Source organism: Psammomys obesus, unplaced genomic scaffold, assembly GCF_907164565.1.
Source record: "Psammomys obesus unplaced genomic scaffold, mPsaObe1.curated_primary_1811, whole genome shotgun sequence".
NCBI classification, from domain to species: Eukaryota; Metazoa; Chordata; class Mammalia; order Rodentia; family Muridae; genus Psammomys; species Psammomys obesus.
Window position 1 is genome coordinate 1206884 of NW_026588368.1, and position 20839 is coordinate 1227722.

Here is a 20839-nt window from a genome sequence, read left to right on the forward strand (position 1 = left end):
TCCCCAGCCGGCCTAGCTGCTGAAAGCACCTTGGCTTCATCTACTCTTCAACAGGAGTAAAGAGCCTGTCTGAGCATGGCATCTCCCAGAGGGTTGGGAGGCCCCCGAAGCCACCACTCAGCTCCTGGATCCAGTGATGCCCGAAGGTGACTGCTCACTAGCATTGGCGGATTAACTCCAAGGACCAGAAGCCAGTCTGGGCTTCTCCTTTATGGGCCCCCTTTCCTGCTTCCACCCAGGCCGTCAAATGGCTTCTAGGCCTCAGCTGGCTTTTTCCATTTGCTGACCTGACCTGTAGGCTTGGGAAGCCCTATCCACTGTTGGGGGATCCACAGATGGCTGTACATAGGGCAGGAAGGAGTGGGCAGGAGAGAGGGAGAGGTCAGGAGCTACCATCACGCAGGTGTGTGTAGACCTGCTCTAGTCCACAAAGGTCGGCTCAGAGCCTCTCCTCGCCTAGCTGGAACTGCCAGGGAGCAAAGGGAAGTGGCCAGGATCCCAAACCTGCCATTGGGGAAATACAGCTGCAGGCGTGCCCAGAATTCCTACAGTGTCTCCAAGCTCAAGAGCTCAAGTCCCGGTATCCCAGCCCAGCAAGTCCCAATGGTGCCAGTGGCCTGGTCCCCCTGGCCTGCTGCTACTCGCTGTGGCTCAGCCCACAGTCCACGATAGCTGTCAATACCCATCAAATCACTCCGCCACTGGCTCCAGCACTGTGCTGCCCTGTGGTCTGGAACAAGACAGGCTCTCATGCAGCTACCACTTCCCATCCTGCTTCCAAAGCTTGACATCACACTGGAGTGATGTACCTAGGAGTACCGCCCTCCGAGAGGCAACAGAGGGCCCCAACACCTGGCACCTGACTGCCTCATCCCACCCCCAAGTCCAGAGGTAGCCCTAACCTCCCTGTGGGAGCTGCTGGGACACGGACACACACACACACACACACACACACACACACACACACACACACACGGCTGCAAACACAACCTTCAGCGCCTCCCCTCCAGGAGCCAGGGGTCCCAGAGGACACGCAGACCCTCTGCATGCCGTCTGCCCGGGAGGCCTGGCGCCTCCACAGCTAACTGGCACTTAATTAAATGCCAAGTGGAGCACTGGTTCAGAGCCTTGCACGGGCCTTGGTGAAGCTGCTGCCTCTTCTCCTGCCAGATTACAGTTAATAATCTACGACAGCCCCTCCGGGGCCAGCCCACTCCTGCCCTGGGGGAGAGCTGCAGAACCTGGGGAGAGCAGGCTGACTGACAGTGTCGGAAACACCTCTCGGCTGGTGAGCTCCTATGCAGATGTCAAGACCCCACACAAAAGTCCTCTTAGGAGATGTCTTTCCTGGTCACCCCTGCCCCTGCACAGTAGCCACCAGCTTCTAAAATCATCTATGTGCCACATGTAGAGTTGGTGTTTCCTGGAGTAATTCCACATCTCTACTCTAGTTCTTGGGGTAGGCCTCACTTTACAGAGGGAGAAGGATGCAGACAGGATCAGTAGCTTGCCTGAGATCCCACAGCCACAAGTCAAGCTTCTGGCCTGTGATGGGAAAGACGGAACTATATCTAATTGGCTTTTCCCCAGTGCTCAGCAGACTCAAGTATACAACAAGCACTCAGTGAGTGCGGATGGCCCCTGGTCCTTAAGGGTTGGTAGGTAGAAGGCAGATGCCATGGACACTTCTGGTCTCCAGAAGTCACCAAGTCCCTGCTTGGTATGCAGCTTAGGGCTGTATGCCACTACCCAAACGCCCCCAATCCCAGAGCCACAAGGATGATGGGCCTAGACTATATCCTGACACCCAGTGCTTCCATTACAATGGTCACAGGTCACTCCCGGGGCCAAAAGAGCCCTGACAGGAGCACAGGGGCATGCCTGCGCTCAGGGTGCTGCTATTCACCCGCCTAGCTCTGGGAATTTCATGTGTGATCCTTGAGAGGGGGAGGAGCCTTCCAGGACAAAGGTGGCACTCCCGGGGAACTGAGGCAGGGGCCTTAGCACCCAATTCTGGATTTTAAGGAAAGGCAAGGGGTATTTGGGTTCAAGGCCCAAGCCTACTGCCTCCCGGGTAGGTGGCCCTGAACAAGTCACCTCCTCTCAAAGGCACGGGGACAGAGGCCTCAGGTGTCTGAGAAACTGAAGACCAGGGATGACGCAGCTGTGGGTGGAAGCAGCTGGCACACTGAGCAGAGCTTCAGCCTGGCTCTGGCTTTCCAGAAAGCCACACAGCAACCTGAAGTGTTGCCTCTAAGAATCGGCCTTCCTGGACTAACCCAGCAAGATTCAAAGGCAGGGGAAGAAACAAACGACCAGCTTGTCCAGCCAGGGGGGATTGGCTAAACATGCTGTGACGCCTGTGTCCCCCCCCACCCCCCCACTCCCAGCTGTTAGCACAATGCCAAAGACAATGCCATGACAAAGAAAAGCTCTCTCCGGGGTAACTTGAGAAACAAGAGAAGTGGGTACTAAAGCCATGGGCACACGGGTGGGCGCGCCCGAGACAAGGCTTACCGTGGGGTTTGGTAAGCCCTCGCACTGAGACCGGTTGGAGACACACGAGTGCTGCTGGGTGCACCAGAAGCAAGGCCACTGGGTTGACAGGCAGCTGGTACAGCTGGAAGACAAGGGAGCCCCTCAGATTCCTGCTGCCCACCCTCAGCTCACCTCTGAAGACTGACGCCAGCACCTTATAGAAAGGGGAGAGGTAGGCCATCTTGTTATGCAGTGAGTTTCCCTTCTATGAGAGGTACACAAGGAAGAACGGGGGGGGGGGGGCGGGAGTCTTCGATTCCCTCTGTCTCTAGCCATCTAGTGTCAGCTCTCAGGGCCTGGCTGGTCAAGGCTTGCTATGGGCAAGGGAAGGAAGCGGTGCCCTGTCTGTTGTATGTACCAGAGCCTGTGGCTTTCCTCCAAGCCTGGGCCTGTCCCTCCTCCCACTGCCCACTCACGCTGTATGGGGGTAAACTTGTCCAATTCGGCTGCAGTCATAGATGGTGAAATTGGCTGAGACAATGTTGTGTCCTTTGACCCTTACAGACATCTCAACCGTCACGTGGTCTGGAAAGTGAGCAGGGACACAGAAGTCTTCAATCCACATCGGATGCTGGCGTGTCAGGGTCCCGCCCTTGGGCTGGCATCACAGCCGGGCACTCACCCTGGCCAGCAGGAAAGGATGGAAACTGGGCTCTGGGCAGGAGGTTACAATAGGCAATCTGATGATCGTAGGCAGGGCCGGGTACCCGGGCCACCGTTCGAACGCCATTTCCGTAGTCGCAAGCCATCTCCATACCGCTGAGGCTGGGCAGGCTGCCTGAGATCTGCAAGATCATACCCTGGGAGAAGAGATGGCCTCAGGTGAGGCCCAGGCCACGCTCCTCACAGGTCCCATTGAGAAGGAGCATCTGTCTGATCTTGTCCAGAAAAGGGGCTGCCTTGAGGGGATTCAAGGCTCTCTCCACATAAGCAACCCTGGGGCTTTGGTTTTCCCATTTGAGGCTCCTCAGGTGGTCATAAGGGCTCTGTTACCAGGTGTTCTGACACAGCCTGCGACCCCAGCACTTGGGAAGCTGAGACAGGACTGTCACAAGCTCAAGGCCACAGTGGGCTATGGTGCGAGACTGTCTCAAGAACAGAAGGTTTCTGCAGCACATGGCTGCTCTGACCCCACTCCCTGCTCCCAGACACTTGGACCTCACACTCCCACCTTGGGGCCTCCGGATTGTAGTTTCCCATCAGGCTATTCCTCATCCTCAGTCCACCCCCTCTCCCAGGCCAACGCTGGTCTGCACCCTCAGGGTGACACAGGAGGGACCTCTCCTCACAGGAGTCAGTGAAGAGGGAGCTGGGAGGGACGCAGGCTGCTGGGCCACCCACCATGCCACAGGCATGGCTTTCCTGGCCCTAGCCACCACCCATCTGCCCATTTCAGGAATAGTTGATGGCTGCTGGCAACCCCCCTGGGGGGGGCTTACTCTCCCATCCATGTGCGTCCCCACTCAGCACATTCCAGATCTGCAGTTTAAATGCCAGCAGTGACCCTTTGCACTGCCATGTCACCCAGGGTGCACAGTCCTCACTGTGACTAGGTCCTCCAAGAGTCCATGGCAGGGCCCTGAAGAGGTGGCCCAGCCAGGGAGGTGGTGCCTGGCGCTGGCTTCGGGCTCCCTGAACTCTGGCTGTCCCTGTCCCTTCTATGTGCCTTCAGGCTTTGTGCTGCTGTGGCTCTCCTCACCGTGTAGTCCCGGCGCACATCAATCTCAGAGGGCAGGACGGTCATGGCGGGGCAGCGGCCCGGGCCCTCGCTGGCACTGGTCCAGAAATGGGGCTGGCTGGAGTTGGCGCAGTCCTGCTGGAGTGTACACCTACAGGCACCGTGGGGTCAGGTCCGAGGCCGGGGCCGCTGCCCCGTGGCCCTCCCTGCCCCGCCATCACTTCAGGGCCCTCACCGGGTCTCCAGAGTGCACCAGCCACAGTAGGCGTCGGCTGCGCCCACGCAGTCCGAGCAGCTGGAATGCATCTCACACGCCGCAACCTTGACTCGGGCCATCTGCGGGCAGAGGGGACCCAGCTGAGCAACCCAGCCACCCCTCTCTCGTGAGGCTAAGGTAGCCTAAGGTCGGAGGCGGGCACGTGGGAGAAACATGGCCTCCTTGAAGCCTGGAGCCCCAGACATGAGTGGGCAGAGGTGGAGATGGAAAGGGAGGTGCCCCCGATCGGAGGGAAACTGGCTGGCTACAGTCGGCCTCACCTGGTGAGACGTCATCAGGTACAGGTAACCGGGGTCCGTGGGGTCAAACTGCATGACATGGTGCACAGGCTCCCCGTAGGCCACCGTCAGCACCCGCCTGCTCACTACCTGCATGCTCTCGTTCAGGCTGATCTGTGGGAGGGAAGACGGTCAGGCTGCCCCAAGGCCTCCTCTCCCCTCCTGCTCAGATGGCCCGCACCTATTCTCTTAGTTTCACACTCTCATTCTCATGCTGACCCTGCAGCGTCTCCACCAGGGACCCCCTCCCTGCTTGGCTCTGACACTCCCCCCCCCCCCCCCCCCCCCCGATATAGGCGTAGGCCATAGTTTCCAAAACACTCTCTGGGAGGCTGCTGGTTGTCGTGGCCAACAGCAAGGCTTGAACTCCGTTTCTGACATTAGTTGCTCTCATGTACAATCCGTAGGAGTTGTTCTCCCTCCCTGAGCCTCAGTTTCCCTAGTGAGTAAGAGTCAGGACGGCCACCTGTTCTGCGGGGCTGAGTGGCAAAGACAAGCAGAGTCCTGCACGGCCCCTGTGGACTGGCACAGCTCCGCTGTGTGTCCCCAGCAGGCTGGGTGCTCGAGGCCCCAAGTTGCTGATCTGAGGGTAAAGGCTGGTGGTCTGGACACCTCTGGGGCCGCCCACCCACTAACCTCTCCTCTGGGTTTCTAGAGCCTGTGGAGATTCCCTGCAGGAAAAAAAAAAACTAGCCTTGACATTCGATGCCTTGAGGATCCACGCGGCCACACCCCTGCCTCTTTCTCACTTTGCTCCCACTCTTCTACTCAAGCCCGCCTAGCCTTTGCCACACCACGTGTGTTCCTGGGAGCACTCCATCCTTTTCGCTCTGGGGTGTATCAGGTCAACACTGTGCCCTCCCCGGATCCCCCCAGGCTCGGGCTTGACCTCTAAGATGTTGCCAGGAGGCCTCTTGGGATACTGGCTCACCCCATGCCCTACCCCATACCCCAAGACACCAAACAGACACCAATTCATCTCCACTCCCTAAATGTTTACTGAGTCCTGGGGACCCAGCTGGGGATTAAGATAGAGGCTCCAAACAGGGTCTGCTGGCAGGAGAGGCACCTGTGCCGACTGGGGCCAACAGGGGGCTGCCTGATGCAGCTCCATCATTGGGGCCCTGGGTTTCGTCCCAAGCATGGCACAGATAAACCAATTGAAAATGGAAAGCAACGACCCCATCTCTAGCTATGCAATCACTCCGGGGTTAGTCACCTCTCTTGAAAGACTTCCATGAAGTCTCCTTAGCTTGGTGTGAGAGCCAAGCTGAAGGTCACGGTGCCTGTGACGTACCCTTTGAGGTTCTGGGGAAACAGCAGGTGTCTAATGATTGCAGCTTTGTGGGCAGAAGATGGAGAGGGCTCTGACCACAGTCCTGCTCTGCCTCATTTCTCCTCAACAGCCAGACAGCCTCGAGTCCAGAGGAGACAGGCTATGTCCTCAGGTCACACGGCATGAAGCAGCAGTCGAAGGCAGAAGCTGCTCACCTGACCACAAAGCTGAGCCCTGGTGCCCACTCCCTTCACCCAACTGAAGCTGAGCAACATGTCCTGGGTCCTCACTGCCTACCACTGGTGCTTCTATGCCAGGCCTGAGTGGCTTGAGCCTCACCTCCATCCCACCCAGGCGGCTGCCAAAGGGAATTAGATTATGGGCTCTGAATCAATTAGACTAGGCCTGGCTCGGAGGCTGACTCTCCAGAGAGGTGGAGAGGCAGCAGGCAGGGGTGGTCCCGTGCTCAGTCTGCCCTGAGGTAAGAAAAGTGACTTCTTGCCCTCTGTTAGGTCCGGAACCTGCAGGGTGGTGGACGGCATGGTTAATTCAGAAACTGTGGACTCCTGAGGTGGTGGCCAGCAGGGCTGTGAACTCCTTCATTGAAGTCTAGACAGTGGGGAAACTGAGGCCCAGAGAGAGGACATGCATTGCAGAGGTCAAGAAGCCACTGGGCGAGCCAGGCACGGTGGCCGCTCAGAGAGGCAGGCCTCTGTGAGTTCCTAGGCCAGCCAAGGCTACACAGAGAAAAGGGCAATGGACCCCAGGCCAGGAGATGCTGACAGCAGATTCAGACAGCTCTCAGGCCAGACCCTCCCCTCCGAGACAGGTCATGTGGAGCCATGGAGGGAAGAAAACAGCATGACATTGGCCCTTCTGTGGCTCACTCCTGGGGAACTCCCATAGCACAGGCTTACCTTGAGGAGCCTCCCTGTGGCAGTGCCCAGGAAGACCGCGGTGTAGTTGTTGGCACTGGCCACGGCCACCGCTGTGAGGCCCGGAGCTCGGAACACAGGCGATGCCCTCAGTGGCTGCAGGATGGACAGCGGGTGCTGCAGGTGAGCGGCTCCGCAATCCAGCTGCTCCGGCTGCAGCTGTGGAGACAAGGCAGAAGAGACCTCAGCTCTGGAACCTTCTCTGGCTCCCTGCTTGCCCGAGTAGCTGGATCTCAGCGCACAGACCCTGCTTGAGGCAAGGTGGCAAGGTTCAAGTGGAGGCCCAGCTTAATAGATCCCCAGGTGCTACCCAGGCCTAGCCTTGACCTTGGGAGACACAGTTGCTCCTAGGAGATGGATGGTGTTCAAAGGTGTGTGGGGATTGGACTGGTTGTGAGGGAGGGAGGAAGGCAAGACAGGCTGGCCAAGACACTGGTCAGTTTGGCTTTGAAGAGACGAGAGGTACAGTACTGGGGTACATACTTGCAGTCCCAGACACTAGGGAAGCTGAGGCAGGAGGGTCCCCTCACACTGGGAATTTTAGACCGGGCTGAACAATACAGCAAAATCGTAATTCTGAATTAAAAGATGCCGGAGGTTGTGGCTGGGTGACAGCCACATACCGGCCACATCATTCCTCCTAGCCGGCCCCAGCACACGGGCCAGAAGAGCCCGGGCAGCACAAGGCCATCCTTGCCTTGGCTTACCTATTGATAACCAACAGGCATCCCTCCCACCTCCACCGAGTTCTCCCACACTTCTGGCATCTGTTCCCATCCCCCTAGTTTCTTGGGACAATTTCGGGGAGTGGGGACAAGCCCCGTACCCAGGTACAGGGTGAGGCTGAGCTGTCCTGGGCTAAAACCCACGGGCAAATGGTGTCCTGGAGGGCGGCTACGGGTGACCTGGGCATGTCACTTAGCTTTTCTGAGCCTCCGTTTACTCAGCTATGAAATGGGCATGTGTACATATCCCCCTTGTGGGGGACGTTGAGACAGTTATCAGTGGTGGACTGAGCTCGCAGAGGGCAAGGTCTTCAGCTGGTGCTGGGACAGAGGCGGCAGATACCAGCAGGTCCCGGCTATGACTGCTGCTAATCCTAGAGCAGGACAGGATGTGAGGGCTGCAGAATGGCTCATGGTAAGGTACTTGCCACACAGGCATGAGAACCCGAATTTGATCCCAGAACCGGAGTGAAAAAAAAGCCAGGTAACAGAGTTGCACATGTGCAATCCGAAAGCTGCAGGGGCAGACGGGTGGGTTCCCTGCGAACTACTGACCAGCCAGCATGGCTGCTCGGTGAGTTCCAAGCTAGTGAGAGAGAGATTGGGTAGGTAGAAACGTAGGGGGGATCTGGGAGGAGTTGGGAGGGGGGAAGAATATGATCAAAATGTATTGTATGAAGATAATTTAAATAAAAAAATCTAAAAAGAAAAACTAAAAAAGTGAATTTAAAAAAAGACCAACGGGGGCTGGCGAGTTGGCTCGGCAGGCACAAGCTCCTGCCACACAGGCCTAATGACTGGAGTGTGCGTGTCTGTGGACCCCACGGAAATAGCCAGGCACGGTGGTGCACATCTGTAATCCCGTCCTCTTATGGAGAGATGGTAGGTAGGCAAAGCTCACACCAGGAACCAGAGAGTCACCGTCACACACAAAGTGGAAGGCAAGGACAGACTCCTGAAAGTTGCCCGCTGACCTCCTGACACACGCTCCCACATGGGTAGAGTCTGAGGTGGAGTTCCATGGCAGAACGTTCACCCAACACACACAGGCTAGGCTGCCTACGCTCAAGCTTGTGGCCTCACCCACCTCAACTGGGCTTCTCTGGCCCCAGCCCTCAGCGCCCTCAGGTCTCCATTCCCGCTGTCTAACCTGTATGTCTGTAACCAAACAAGCTGGTCCCACCTCAGGACCATCTTCTGTTCTCATCACTGTCTACCGCACTGCTGTGCAGCAGCAACCCCACGGGAGCACGTCCCCAGTCCTCAGGGGAATGTCGGAAGACACAAGGGCCAAGTCCTATACACAGTCGGGGATGTATCTCCCTATAAGAGTTCTTAAGAGCTGCAATAATGGAACAACAGAACACTGCAATGAGTGTGCTAAGTGTGGGCTCCGGCTTGCAATCTTACTGTACCACAGACCTTGGCAGCTTTAAGTCAAGAATTTTCACCCTTTCCCTCTCCCTCAAAGCAGGCATTTCGTGGCCTTTTCGTGATGGGCCAAACTGCCACCATCGTGTATTTGCACTTTAAGAAAAATAAGGGTCACGTAAACAAAGCTCTGGCATTTGGGGATGGGAGCTCAGTAACCATGACTACCGAGCAGCTGCCGGGTGGGTAGCTTAGGCAGGGTGGAAACGCTGGTGGACAGAGCCCAGATTCAGATGCAGGCCAGGGACGGGCACCCCAAGGCTCCATCACGGTACTCAGAACGCCAGGCGATCTCAAGATCGTGAACTGTTTATTTCTGGAATTTTCCATTTAATAATCTTAGACCTCGGCTGACAGAGTTAAATTAAGTGAGATGAACAAACAAACTCACTGTCATGTCACTCTTGCTGGCTCCTTCTGACCTGTGCTTTGGCCCCAACCTACCTGCCCTCATCCTGGGTGTACGTGAGCTGAGATGACCTTGATGCGGATTCTGAACTGTCCCCCATGCTGGGCTCCTCCCCAACTGTCCTGTACCACAAGGGCTATGGCCATCCCATCCCACTGAGGCCGCAGCTGCCACAACTTACATAACTTTCTCCACTGAATACAGATTACTTACTTGCGTCATTCAATAAGTTCTTGTTTTTTGTTTTTTTTTTTGTTTTGTTTTTTTTAAATTAAAGCTGCAAAGCCCCACTGTGGGATGTGAGCTCTGGGGTCCCCCCCCCCCCCGGGTTCTCTGCTGAGTCCTGCCAGGCTGTCCAGCTGGGGTGCGGGGTGTGGGTCCTGGGAAAGGCAGAGCCCATGCTGGGCTGGGGGTGATTTGTGGGCCGCGGTAAGAGGGGAGGCTGCTGAAAGGCTGGGAACTGACTCCCGCCGCCCGCCCTGACGTTCACAAGCCATTAATTCTGTGCCGAAGGAATTTTCGAAAAAGCCTTTCCCCCAACCTCCTTTTTTTTTTCTCTCTTATCCTAAAAATAAAATCTTTAAAAAAAAAAAAAAGCTTTCTTTCTTTCTTTCCTTTTTTTTTTTTTTTTTAAAGGAGAAGTGAGCTTTGGGGGCTGCATGATCTGTGTAGGGAGAAGAGCTGTCTGCCTGGGCCAGGAGCCCTCAGACTCCAGGTAGCTCACGCAGGAACAGGGCTGGGACACCCACAGAGGTCCTGAGGGTGGTCTTACTGATTAGGGGTGTGGGCCCCACTGCCTGGAATTTCTCCCCTAGCACCTCATTCACTGAGGTGGACCCACACACACTCTGACCTATTCCTAGCACACCCTTCCCTGTGACACACGCCTTACTGTCCCCACAGCGCAGGAGGGATTTCACCCTGCCAAAGGGGCCTGCCTCCATTCTGCCCACCACCCACACTCTAGGCCTCACTGTCCCCCCAAACACACCCCTCGGTGTCCCACGCCCCTCCGCTGGTCCTTCCTTCAGCGGCCACTGACTGCCGAGGAGACTTTCCCTTGTACTCCCAGAATTTGGGAGGCGGGGACGTGTGGCTGGCTCCTTGCAGTTCCCTAGCTCACTTTGAGAAACCAGTGAGGACAACACCCAAGGTGGCCCTCTGGCCTCCACGTGCATGTGTACACGCACACATGTGCGCACGCGAGCACACACACTTTCCTCTGTGACGTTCGGGTGTATCATTTGCATGAGGGGTGGGTGAATACTTACTACAGAAGGGAAGTTCACTTAGAGTGAGGTGTGAATGATGCTACCCAGCTGCTTCCTTTCCAAGCAGAGCGATGGAAGGCAGTGAAGCGAGGGGTGCTGGACGAGCAGGAGAGTTCATGGTATTGTGTGCCGTAGCACAGGGCGGGCAGGTGTTTGGGGCAAGACAAACAATAGCGGCTGGCTCGAGTTTGTAAGCTGGCTCGAGGCTGTTAAGAGCCTCAGTTTGTCCCTCTCTGAAATGGGGCAGGGAACGGCCGCTATTCTCTGCTCTTCCTTGAGAGCACACAGCCCCTCCCGTCAGAGTGGGCCGCCTCCTGGGGCCAAGCTCCGAGCTGCCCACTCTCCATTAAAGGGCTGCCCTATTGATTTCACTCCTTCAGTAATTGCAGCTGAATACGGCTCTTCTCTCCCAGGAAGCCAGCTACAGGAGGCCTTACAGTACGCCTGCCATATCCTGCCCACAGACCCTGCCAGACCTCTCTAACCCCGCAGTAGGCACTCAGAAGATGAGACATGACAACCACGGTCGTCAGGTTCCATCCCAGGTGCCTACTGTGCAGCTGGCCATGGCCTAGGGACACCTTCCTGTCGGAGGCCCACAATTGCTCAGAAGTGTCACACAGCTGACAGTGGGGTGACAACAGCTACTGGGCTGCCCAGAACTCCCCTCTCACCACCCCCATGGCAGCCACTGGGAGATTTTTTCTCTCTCTGCTGTGCTGGGGTAGAGTCTGTAAGACAGGGGCTCTGTGGGAGCCACACCCCATCCCACAGGGAGCTTCCACAGCTTAGCTGAGAATGGCACCCCAAATACCGAAGCAACCTCTGACAAACAGACCAAGGTAGTGTGGGATGCCAGCAAAGGGGGCTGCGGGAGAGGGACACAGGGGCTGCCCTTCCCGCCTTCACAACTTATAGTCCTATAAGTCGAAAATTATTTCAAATAAGATGCTTATTAAAACACACACACACACACACACATACACACACACACACACACATGCACACAACTGCAAAGTAGGCCATGAGCCCTCTGCAGCTCAGCAGCCTCCAGTGGGACTCCAGCGCGGTCAGTATAAACAGGAGCTGTCTCAAAGTGACCCTGACCTGTCTGACATGTGTCCTGGCCAACCCCTCTCTCATCTTTGCCCCATGTGGAACCACACCTCCTAGACTCTCAAGCTCTGATCTCCGTAAAAGGACAAGGACAGGGACCCGGGCTGGACAGGGCAGGGTTCTCCTGGGGGTCTGGAGGTGGCAGGCTCAGGAAAAGGGGTCACACAGCAGGCGGTGGCTTCCTGCAGAGCCAGCCAGCTGGGGTCCTCTGCTCTTGGCCTTACTGCTTGTCTCAGGAAAAAGAGGAAGACTCTGGAGCTTGCACAGATAGGTGATCATCAGCAGAGAGCTTCACCTCCAGGAGACCTAGCCCTCACCCCCCCACCTTCCAGCCTCAGCACATGCCGCCCGCCCTCTGGAACATGGTGGCTCCGAGTAGGCAGTGCCACACTTGAGGGCGAAACTGAGGCACGAAAGGATTCCTTAAGCCTGCCCTGTGCCAGCTCAGGCCAGGGGAGGGGAAGACAGACTCGCCTCTGGAAAGTTCCCTCGGAGGAAACCGCTCCTGCCGAGAAGACTCTGTATCTCCCAAGGCCATCAAGAGGCCTCCCTCAGGGAGCAGCCAGAGCTGCCCAGCACAGAGCAGGGCAGGGGCTTCCCTGAGACGCACAGCCCAGCCATTCGCTGGCTTCCTGAGACTGAGAAAGGCACCTGCCACACAAGACTACGGGAGGTCCTAGGCTCACAGGTGCTGCAAATATTCCCAGGTGCTTCTGGGAACATCAGTGGAGTCAGGATGAGGAAACCCTGCCAGGTGACCGCCGGCCATCAGGTGTCCCTGTGGGTTCTTGGGAGAGCACGCTGTACAGTAGGGACTTGGCGGCCTGAGGGCTGACTCAGATGGTGGTTGTTCAGCCTAGCTGGCCACAGCCGGCCAGACACCCAGCTACCCCCTTCTCCAGACTGTTTCTCATTCCCCGGCCCTGTCCTCAGCACACATAGACACACACCACACCCCTACTGACCCCCAAGGAACGGAGTGGGTGTGGGCTAAGCAGCACCACGTTTCTCCCTAGCTGAGCCCCACCCCCACCCCCAGCTATCTCCAGTAGGCAGGCCTTCTCCAGCAAGATGGCTTTCTGCTGTTTCCTCACTGCAGGGGACCAGCTGTGTCTCCCGGGCTGGCCACCACTGGTCCCTTGAGGGCTGGGGAACAGAATGAGTCTCACACCTCCTCTGCAGCTCAGCCTCCCTCCTCCTCTCTAGCGGCCTGTAGTCCCCCTGTCCCTTGGGCACTGACACACTTTGGGGCTCCTAGGCCCCAGGCAGGCCAGCTGGCTTTGCAGACTGTGGCCCTGGGTCCGGAGCTCCCCACGGCTGCCACTGTCACAGCCACTTGGAACTGGGAAGCCCTGGGGTGCCAGCTGGAGAAACAGAGGCTCACTGCCTCACAACACAGCGTGCAAAACGAGGCTGAGATGGCCCATGCAGGCAGCTGGCCAGCGCCCAGCTCGGCTCCAGCCTGAGGCCTCCACTCAAGGCTACTGCACGCAGCTCTGTTATTTACTGATTGGGCCTGAAGTGCTGCGGTGATCGGCCCTCTGGGGCTGTGTAGGCCTTGGACCGGAGCCTCGTGCTTCCTTCCTCCATAGTATGTGATTTATGGGGTTTGGGGCTGAGGACGGTGCATGGGGAGGGCAAGGGCCTGGCTGCCTGGGGGTTTGGTGGCGTCATGTGTCGGCACCAGAGGAATCCACTCCAGCCGGGCCACAAGATACCCACCTGGGTGGCCCCAACATGGGCTTTTTTGACAAGAGGAAGCTGCATTCTGGGGTGGCCAGGATCCTGTTTCTGGCGCTCAGAGATGCTCCTGGGGCTGTCCCCACTCGGGGACAGCTGGTTTCCATGGCAATGCTCACACCATTGTCAGAGCTGGAGCGGCCTTCGGGGATCACCTAGTGCAGCCATCCCAGAGGAATTTGGCCGGCACCTGGTGGCAGCCAGGACTTCTCCAGAGCCAAACAGGCCGTGTGTCGTCATCCTCCAAAGCCACACAGGCCCCCAGGGCCAGCAGGACGGTGTCTAAGAACTTGGTCCACAGTCACCACCTTTGTTCTCAGTCCTAGTCCTGCTGGCTATCTTGACCACCACACTGTCCCTGTCATGATTCCTTCCTTCCCTGCCTAGCCATCTTCCAGGTGCTGTCCAGAGCCACCACCTCCAGGAAGCCCTCCTGTTCTCGGATGAGGCTCAGCACTGGGCAGCGTGGTTCTGAGGGTTCTAGGACTGTGGGATACTGGGGCAGGGTCTACCCTCTCTCTTTGGGCCATGCAAAAAGCCTAGTCCCATCCCTAAGGGATGCCCCCAGGAGTTAGACACAGGACAAGACAAGCCAGCAAAGATGGCAGGCGGAGGGAGGGGCAGGAGCCCTACACCTAGGGGTGGCTGAAGGGTTCTGACTCTAGACTTAGGGCAATTCTGCAGGCTTCCTGGGAGCACTCACTGCCACCTAGGCCATTCTTAAGCTCCATGTCCCCACCTTTAAAACAGGCTCATTTTTTTTTTTTAAGTGCTCAATGCACAAGTAGGAGGCTCTGAGTTCAGATCGCCAGCACACCCACATGAAAAGCCGGATACGGCCTCCTCACAGCTATCATCCAGCACTGGGAGGCTGAAGCACGAGGATCCTTGGAGCTCACTGGTCAGCCAGTCTAGCCAAGGTTCAATGACAGACCTTGTCTTGAAAAAAATAAGGTGTGTGTGTGTGGGGGGTGACAGAGGAAGACACGGGACGTTGGCGTGTAGATAAAAGCCATTTTATTGGGTTGGGTGGAGTCGGGTGGTGAGGTACTTTGAAAATGCCCAGCACAGAACAAACTCTTGGGAAACTTCACTAACTACAGAGGGACAGCTGTAATTTGGGTGGCTAAACCAGTGACTCTGTGAATCCATGGTCCAGCTCAGATACCGCAGCAGGCTCTAGAACCTGAGCTCCCTAAACTTCATGAACAAGGCTACCAGCTGAGTGGACAGGGGCCTCTGCTGTGGCTGTGTCGAGGACTGTGGCATCCATCCACAGCTCCCTGATCGGTTCCTCCAGTCTGTCCCCAACACAGGTGACTCAAGACCCCACTGGCAAGAACAAAGGGAACCTGCCCAGTCTACATTCCTACTGTCTGATAAGTGCATGAACATCTTCCCAGGGCCTGGGGCCCTCACCCCTTCCACAGAAGAGACATTCCTTCACTTTTGGTTTTGGTTTTGTTTTGGGACAAGGTCTCACCCTGGCAGTTCAGAATGGCCTCTAACTCACGACCCTCCTGTTTCTGCTTCCCAGGTGGTGGGATCACAGCTGTACCACATGGCACCCAGCTAAGAGGCTGCATTTTCAGAGAAGAGCACGGCCAGATGCCCTCAGGTCCCCTCTGGGCCGGGAGGCTTCAGCACCCAGCCCTTACGCACACTCCATCCTCCCTATCTGTCTCCCAGGAGCTGTGCGGGCCAGCCTCCCTCCATCGGGGAATTGCCCAGATGAACTCATTCCAGCCACGGGGGAAACCAGGCACCCTGGGCTCTCAGCTGACAGTCTAGAGCCAGCCAGCAGTCTGGTGATCGGTGTGACCCTGGGCAAGTCCCTTGCCCTCTCTGGGTCTCAGTTTCCCCCACTGAAAACCTCACTGGCTGAAGCCTGAGTGTTGGCAGAGAGAACTCGGCAATGACAAGCTCTTCCCTAGCAGCAGGCACCAGGTTCTGGGTCTGCCTAGCCTCCGCCCCAATAAACAACAAACAAACAAACCTCCTGAGTTGATGCACAGCAGGCCTGGCTCACCTGCAGTCTGCCCATCCCACTGAGCTGTGCTTGGGATAGGGCCTGCCTATGCTCTCTTTATACTTCTCCGCCTCAACCTGGCTCCCTTAGAGTCAGGTGTGAGCTCATCAGCTGCAAGGGCCCGGCCCACCCTCCTCTGAGCACCTGCCGTCTGCTCCACACACCAGCCTGCTGTGCTCACACAGACTCTCCCCCCCCCCGCCATTAACTGGGTGCAGCATGTGAAATTTTTTGACCCACATCTCTGAAAGGAGACACAGACTTTCCGTTAGAATGAGGAAGCCTGAGGCACAGGGAAGGTCCTGGGTTGCATAGCATATGGGTAGGACGGAGCTCAGCTTTGTCCCTGCTTACATGGGAAGCCGGGCAGTCTCCGACCGGGGTGGGGGGGGGGCACCTGTCTTTCCAGGAGGGGTTATCCCAGCCAGGCCCTCTCCTAAATCCCACAAGAGTCTCTGCTGCCTCCTTGACAGAGGGTGCTGACTTCAAACCCCTTCCCAAACCTAAAGCCTGTCTTGGAAGCTCTCTCTCTCTCTCTGCCACCACCTGCCATCTCAGCCCTGAAATTGGTGTAGAAAATACCTTCCCAAGTCGCGCGCCACCCACATCATGCCTGCTTTAAAAACTGCCTGGGGATTTTTTTTTCTCCTTTCATTACTATAAAAAGATACCATGAAAAAGCAGACCAGGCATTTGCTGCGCTGTCCCGAAACTTAAGAACACACACGTCATGGTCATTTACAGTCTGAGGAAAAGAAGTCACATCCAGCCAGCATCACCTTGCCACTCCCTGCCTCAGTTTCTCCACCAATAGCATACAACTGCCTATCACGCTTTTCCCTTCACACACACTGTGGTGTGGGGGGAGGGGGTCCCACCTAACAACCTTCTTTCCCTCCACCTGGTGCCGGACAGGACAGGCTTTGAGGGTCCCAGCTAGCCACACCCAAGGCACAGGCCCAGCCAGTTCACTCTGTAGCGGCAGTACAGGGAACGCAGGCCCAGAACAGGGCAGGTTCCAGGGACCATCTTAGGCAGAGCAGCTTGACTGCTGTTCTTTGTGGGTCCCTCCTCCCTGACAGCCATCGTGGGCTTTCTAGATTACACAGCTGCCAACTCCTGTGCTTAGTGAGGACGGGCGAACAATATGCCTATCTCATCGAATCCCCACAGGGACCCCCAGTGCTCTTAGGATGACTCCACTTGGGACAGGATGTAGCTCAGTTGACACAGCACTTGCCTAGCACAGCGTGCACCTAGACCCTGGGTTTAATACTCAGGGGCACGCAAACTCAGCGTGGTGGCACATGATTGTAACCCCATCACTCAGGGAGCCTAAAACTGTCCCGGGCTTCACGAGACCCCGCCCATCCATAGGTCCCTGTGTTGTCTAGGAGGCCAGAAACCATTAAAGGTCCCCAGAAAGCAAAGGTCTCATAACACTGGGGGGGGGGGGGGGTAAATATCCAGGGAACCCTCATGGGGCTGCAGGTGCAGGTGGTGGGGGTCTTACAACTGTGGGGCAGGCCTAACGAGGACAGCATTCTCCAGGACTGCCCAGAACCCAGTAAGAGCGAACTAAATCCCCAGGGGTGAGAACAGCACAACCCACCAATGAGTGCTGTGGAGGCAGCAAGCGCTTGGCTTTGTGGTTTCCTTGCTCATTTGGTCCTAATGCTTCTGCGGAAGGCTGTGTGCGTTACCCTAACTGTAGAAAGGAGAGAATTGAGGCTTCAGAAGAATCTGTTGCCTCATCAAGCCACAGAGCGGGGAGCTGGCAACAGCCTAGCAGGGACAGCAAACACAATGCCCTGCTGCAGGTCCAGTCCCAGGGTGGGGTGTGGGGACTATCTGGGGGTCCGGCCAGGGGGCCTCGCCTATGCCCACAGCTGGGAGCTGGGTGGGGACAATGCAGCAGACTGATCTAGAAGGGCCCCAGCAGGGAGACTGTGTGGCCTTGGGGTGAGGAGCAGGCCTAGACTACACTGCCCTGGGGCTATTTTTCCCTGGAGAGGCCCTGCCCCCATAGGGAGAGCGACAACCCAGGACAACCCAGCTGCCTTCAGCCGGGTGAGTCACTGTGCCGGCCCAGGGGGGCACCAGGGACCGTGGGAATCAGGACAGATCTTACTGGAGGGGGAGGGGACAGGCAGCCCGAGGAATCCCACAGAACCCTTCATCAGCTAGGGGCCCACAAAGGGCTGCCTCCCCTGCCCACAGAGCTTCCCCCTTCCTGCTCTCCCAGCTCCCAGATCCAGCCAGGCAGAGTCACGGAAAGGCTGTGGCTCACGTAGAGAACGGTGGCTGCCCTCACCCCAGGACTTTACAGGGAGCCTGACCCTGCTGAGGCTGTAAGCCTCAGACAGTCCATCTGCCTCTCACCCTCCATGACCTTCCTTGTGAGGGGTCAACCGGCAGGGGTGGTAGGCAGCTGTGGGAGTCTTTGCCAAGGGAAGGAATCTAGGCTCGCTCAAAGCCCCAGTGTTGGGCACGCCCACGGGGGAGAGTCTGGCTAACACTGAGGACCACAGAGAGAGAAAGGGATAAGGCAGGGGGCCCCAGCGAGCACAGAACGCCGGGCTTGGCCCCTCTGCAAAGTCAGTGCCGTCTTAGGGTGGAAAAAGAGAACCAACAAGCCCACCTTCTGAAGCCAAAAGGAAGTGAGTTCTGATGAGGAATCCTCTGTGGGGACTGGCCAAGGCCAACCCACACGGCGATTCCTAACTTGGCTGTCTTGCCACCGCCCACCCTGACGCCCCACCTCACCCTCAGCCCTACAGCTCTTCGTTCCACCAAAGACTCCTTCCCACCTTCGGTGGTCCCATCTGTCCGGCTGCGCTGCCTGGATGCCCCCCATTCCACATCTGTGAGGCGGCAAAGACCCAGCACCACAGACACACGCTGAGGCCGGACAGCCTGTGTTCAAGCCCCACCTCGGCTAGTTCCCAGCTTCGTGACTCTGAGCATCCCTTAAAACCCCTGCACCTCCTTCGTTTGTAGGTACAATGCAACGAGAACCCACCCTTAGGCTAAGGCAGCGGTCCTCAGCCTTCCTAATGCTGCGCCCCTTCAATACAGTTCCTCGAGTTGTGTCATGAAGTTATTCCATTACTTCATAACTGTAATTTTGCTCTTAGAAATCGTAATGTAAATCCATCTGATAGACAGTACAACTGATATGGGAACCCCCCCAAAGGGTCGGGACCCACGGGTTGAGAACCGAAGCCCTAAACGTTCCGGCGTTGGTGGTGGCTGGTCTGCCGAGCCACCTCCTAGGTGCTCAGTTGCCATTTGCCGAATGGCCTTGAGCACACACCTGTTTGCCGACCATGTGACCTCTCCAGGGACCCAATCACTTCCCCAAACTAGTGTCCCCCGACATACGCTGCTTTTGGGAATCTACATCCCAGCACGTCTAGGCTCTCGGGACCTCCGGCGGGCGCCGCTGTCACTTGTCAGCCGTCCCATCCCACCCTTCCTTTATCTTCAGGGCTCTGCCGCCACACCCCCCCCCCCCCCCATCTGCCAGGGCGCGGCGGCAGGTCCTCAGGGCACCCTCAGTCTCCCCCAAGCACACTCTTGGTGTCACTCCCTCCGCCGGCTCAGCGCGCACCTGTGGCTCCCACCTGCAGACCTGAGCTGCAGGTGCGCCGTCTCCGGGGAACACCTGGACACCTTGGCAACCCGGACCTCCCCCCCCACACACACACTCAGGTGCGCGCACCTGCACCTGTGACCCAGCACGCTTCCCGGGCCGGCCCCGTGGGCCGCAGCGCGCCCCCGGGGGACCATCTCCATCCCGCGTCCGTGGCGTACCTGGATGTTGCGTTTGCTCTCGCAGGCCGGCCCGGTGCCCTGCACCACGCTGTCCAGCACCGCCACCACGTCGGGGGCCGGCTCCACGAAGCAGGCGGTCCGCGCGGCCCGGATGGCGGCCTGCACGTCGGCGAAGCGGAAGGCACAGAGGGCGGCCGGGGCGTTGCGGGCCCCCGGGGTGCCCTGGGGCCGCTCGAAGACGGCGAAGAAGAGGTCGCGCGCGGGGAAGACGGACACCAGGCGGCTGTAGAGGTCGCCGCGGCCCGGGCCGCCCGCGCACTGCAAGCCCAGCTGGATGTAGGACTCGGTGAGCTTCTTGGCGTCGCCGCCCGCGCCGCGGGGCAGGCAGATGCGCGCCAGCAGGCTGCGCGCCTGGCTGTCCTTGTCGCCCGCGCGCGCCTCGCTGGTGAGCGCCAGGTAGGCGTAGGGCCGCGCGCCGCGCCCGGGCGCCGCCGGGTGCAGGAAGGCGCGCACGAAGCCCAGCTTGTGCTGCTCCTTGGCGCCCTGCTTGATCTTCAGGATGTTGTCGTCGGACGGGTTGAGGTCGAAGGTGAAGAGCTTGGCCAGGTCCCCGCGCGCGTCCAGGGAGCGGATGGAGATCTCGGGCGTGTTCTCGAAGCGGTGGTCCTCCAGGCTCCGGTTGCGCGGGAAGAAGGAGCTGCCGTAGCCGGTGTACGTGGCGCCCACGAGCAGACGGCTGCCCCCCGTGCCCGAGGCCGGCGGCAGCACCAGCCCCACGGTGGACGCGTTGGGGTGGTTGGCGGCCACGTTGAGCATGCTGGGGAACACGGTGACCGGCTCGGCGGGCGGCGCGGCCGGCGGGAAGCTCACGGCCAGGGCCGAGATGTTGCCCCGGCGGCGCAGCTGGCACAAGCCCTGGTAGATGGAGCCGCACGCGACCACCAGACCCTGGCCCGGGTCCAGCTGCAGGATTTTGTTGTAGTTGTCCGTGAGTCGCCGCGGGTGCTCGCACGAGGCCTGGGGGAGCTGCGGGGCGTGACACAGCGGGCTGTCCGGCACGGGCCCCACGGTCGCCTCGGCCTCCAGGCTCAAGTTGGCGCTCGACAGCTGGTAGAGGCGGTTCACGGCCGCCAGGTACACGGTGCCCGCCGCGCCGTCCAGGGCGAAGTTGTTGGTGGGCGTGGGCGAGGGGAAGCGCCGCTGGATCTCCAGGGCGCCGGCTCGCGCCGCCCCGAGCAGCAGCAGCAGGGGCAGCGGCGGCAGACCGGGGCCCCGCGAGTGCGGGCGCGGAGGCAGGGGGACGGCCGCGGCGGCCCGGGCGCTAGGGGGTGCGCCGCCCGCGGCGCGACGAGCCATCCG

General features: G+C 58.4%; 1 protein-coding gene across 1 annotated transcript in view; it reads right to left on the reverse strand.

The window, feature by feature from the left end:
- Plxnd1 (plexin D1) overlaps positions 1 to 20836 on the reverse strand; it is a 39497-nt gene extending 18661 nt beyond the window's left edge. Inside the window, exons 1-8 of the mRNA XM_055604207.1 lie at positions 19520 to 20836; positions 6965 to 7141; positions 4754 to 4885; positions 4452 to 4552; positions 4238 to 4367; positions 3161 to 3338; positions 2955 to 3063; positions 2518 to 2620 (exon numbers count right to left, since the gene is read on the reverse strand). Coding sequence (XP_055460182.1) covers positions 2518 to 2620; positions 2955 to 3063; positions 3161 to 3338; positions 4238 to 4367; positions 4452 to 4552; positions 4754 to 4885; positions 6965 to 7141; positions 19520 to 20836 — 2247 coding nt within the window. The remainder of the gene's footprint in view (positions 1 to 2517; positions 2621 to 2954; positions 3064 to 3160; positions 3339 to 4237; positions 4368 to 4451; positions 4553 to 4753; positions 4886 to 6964; positions 7142 to 19519) is intronic.
- Positions 20837 to 20839: the final 3 nt, after the last annotated feature.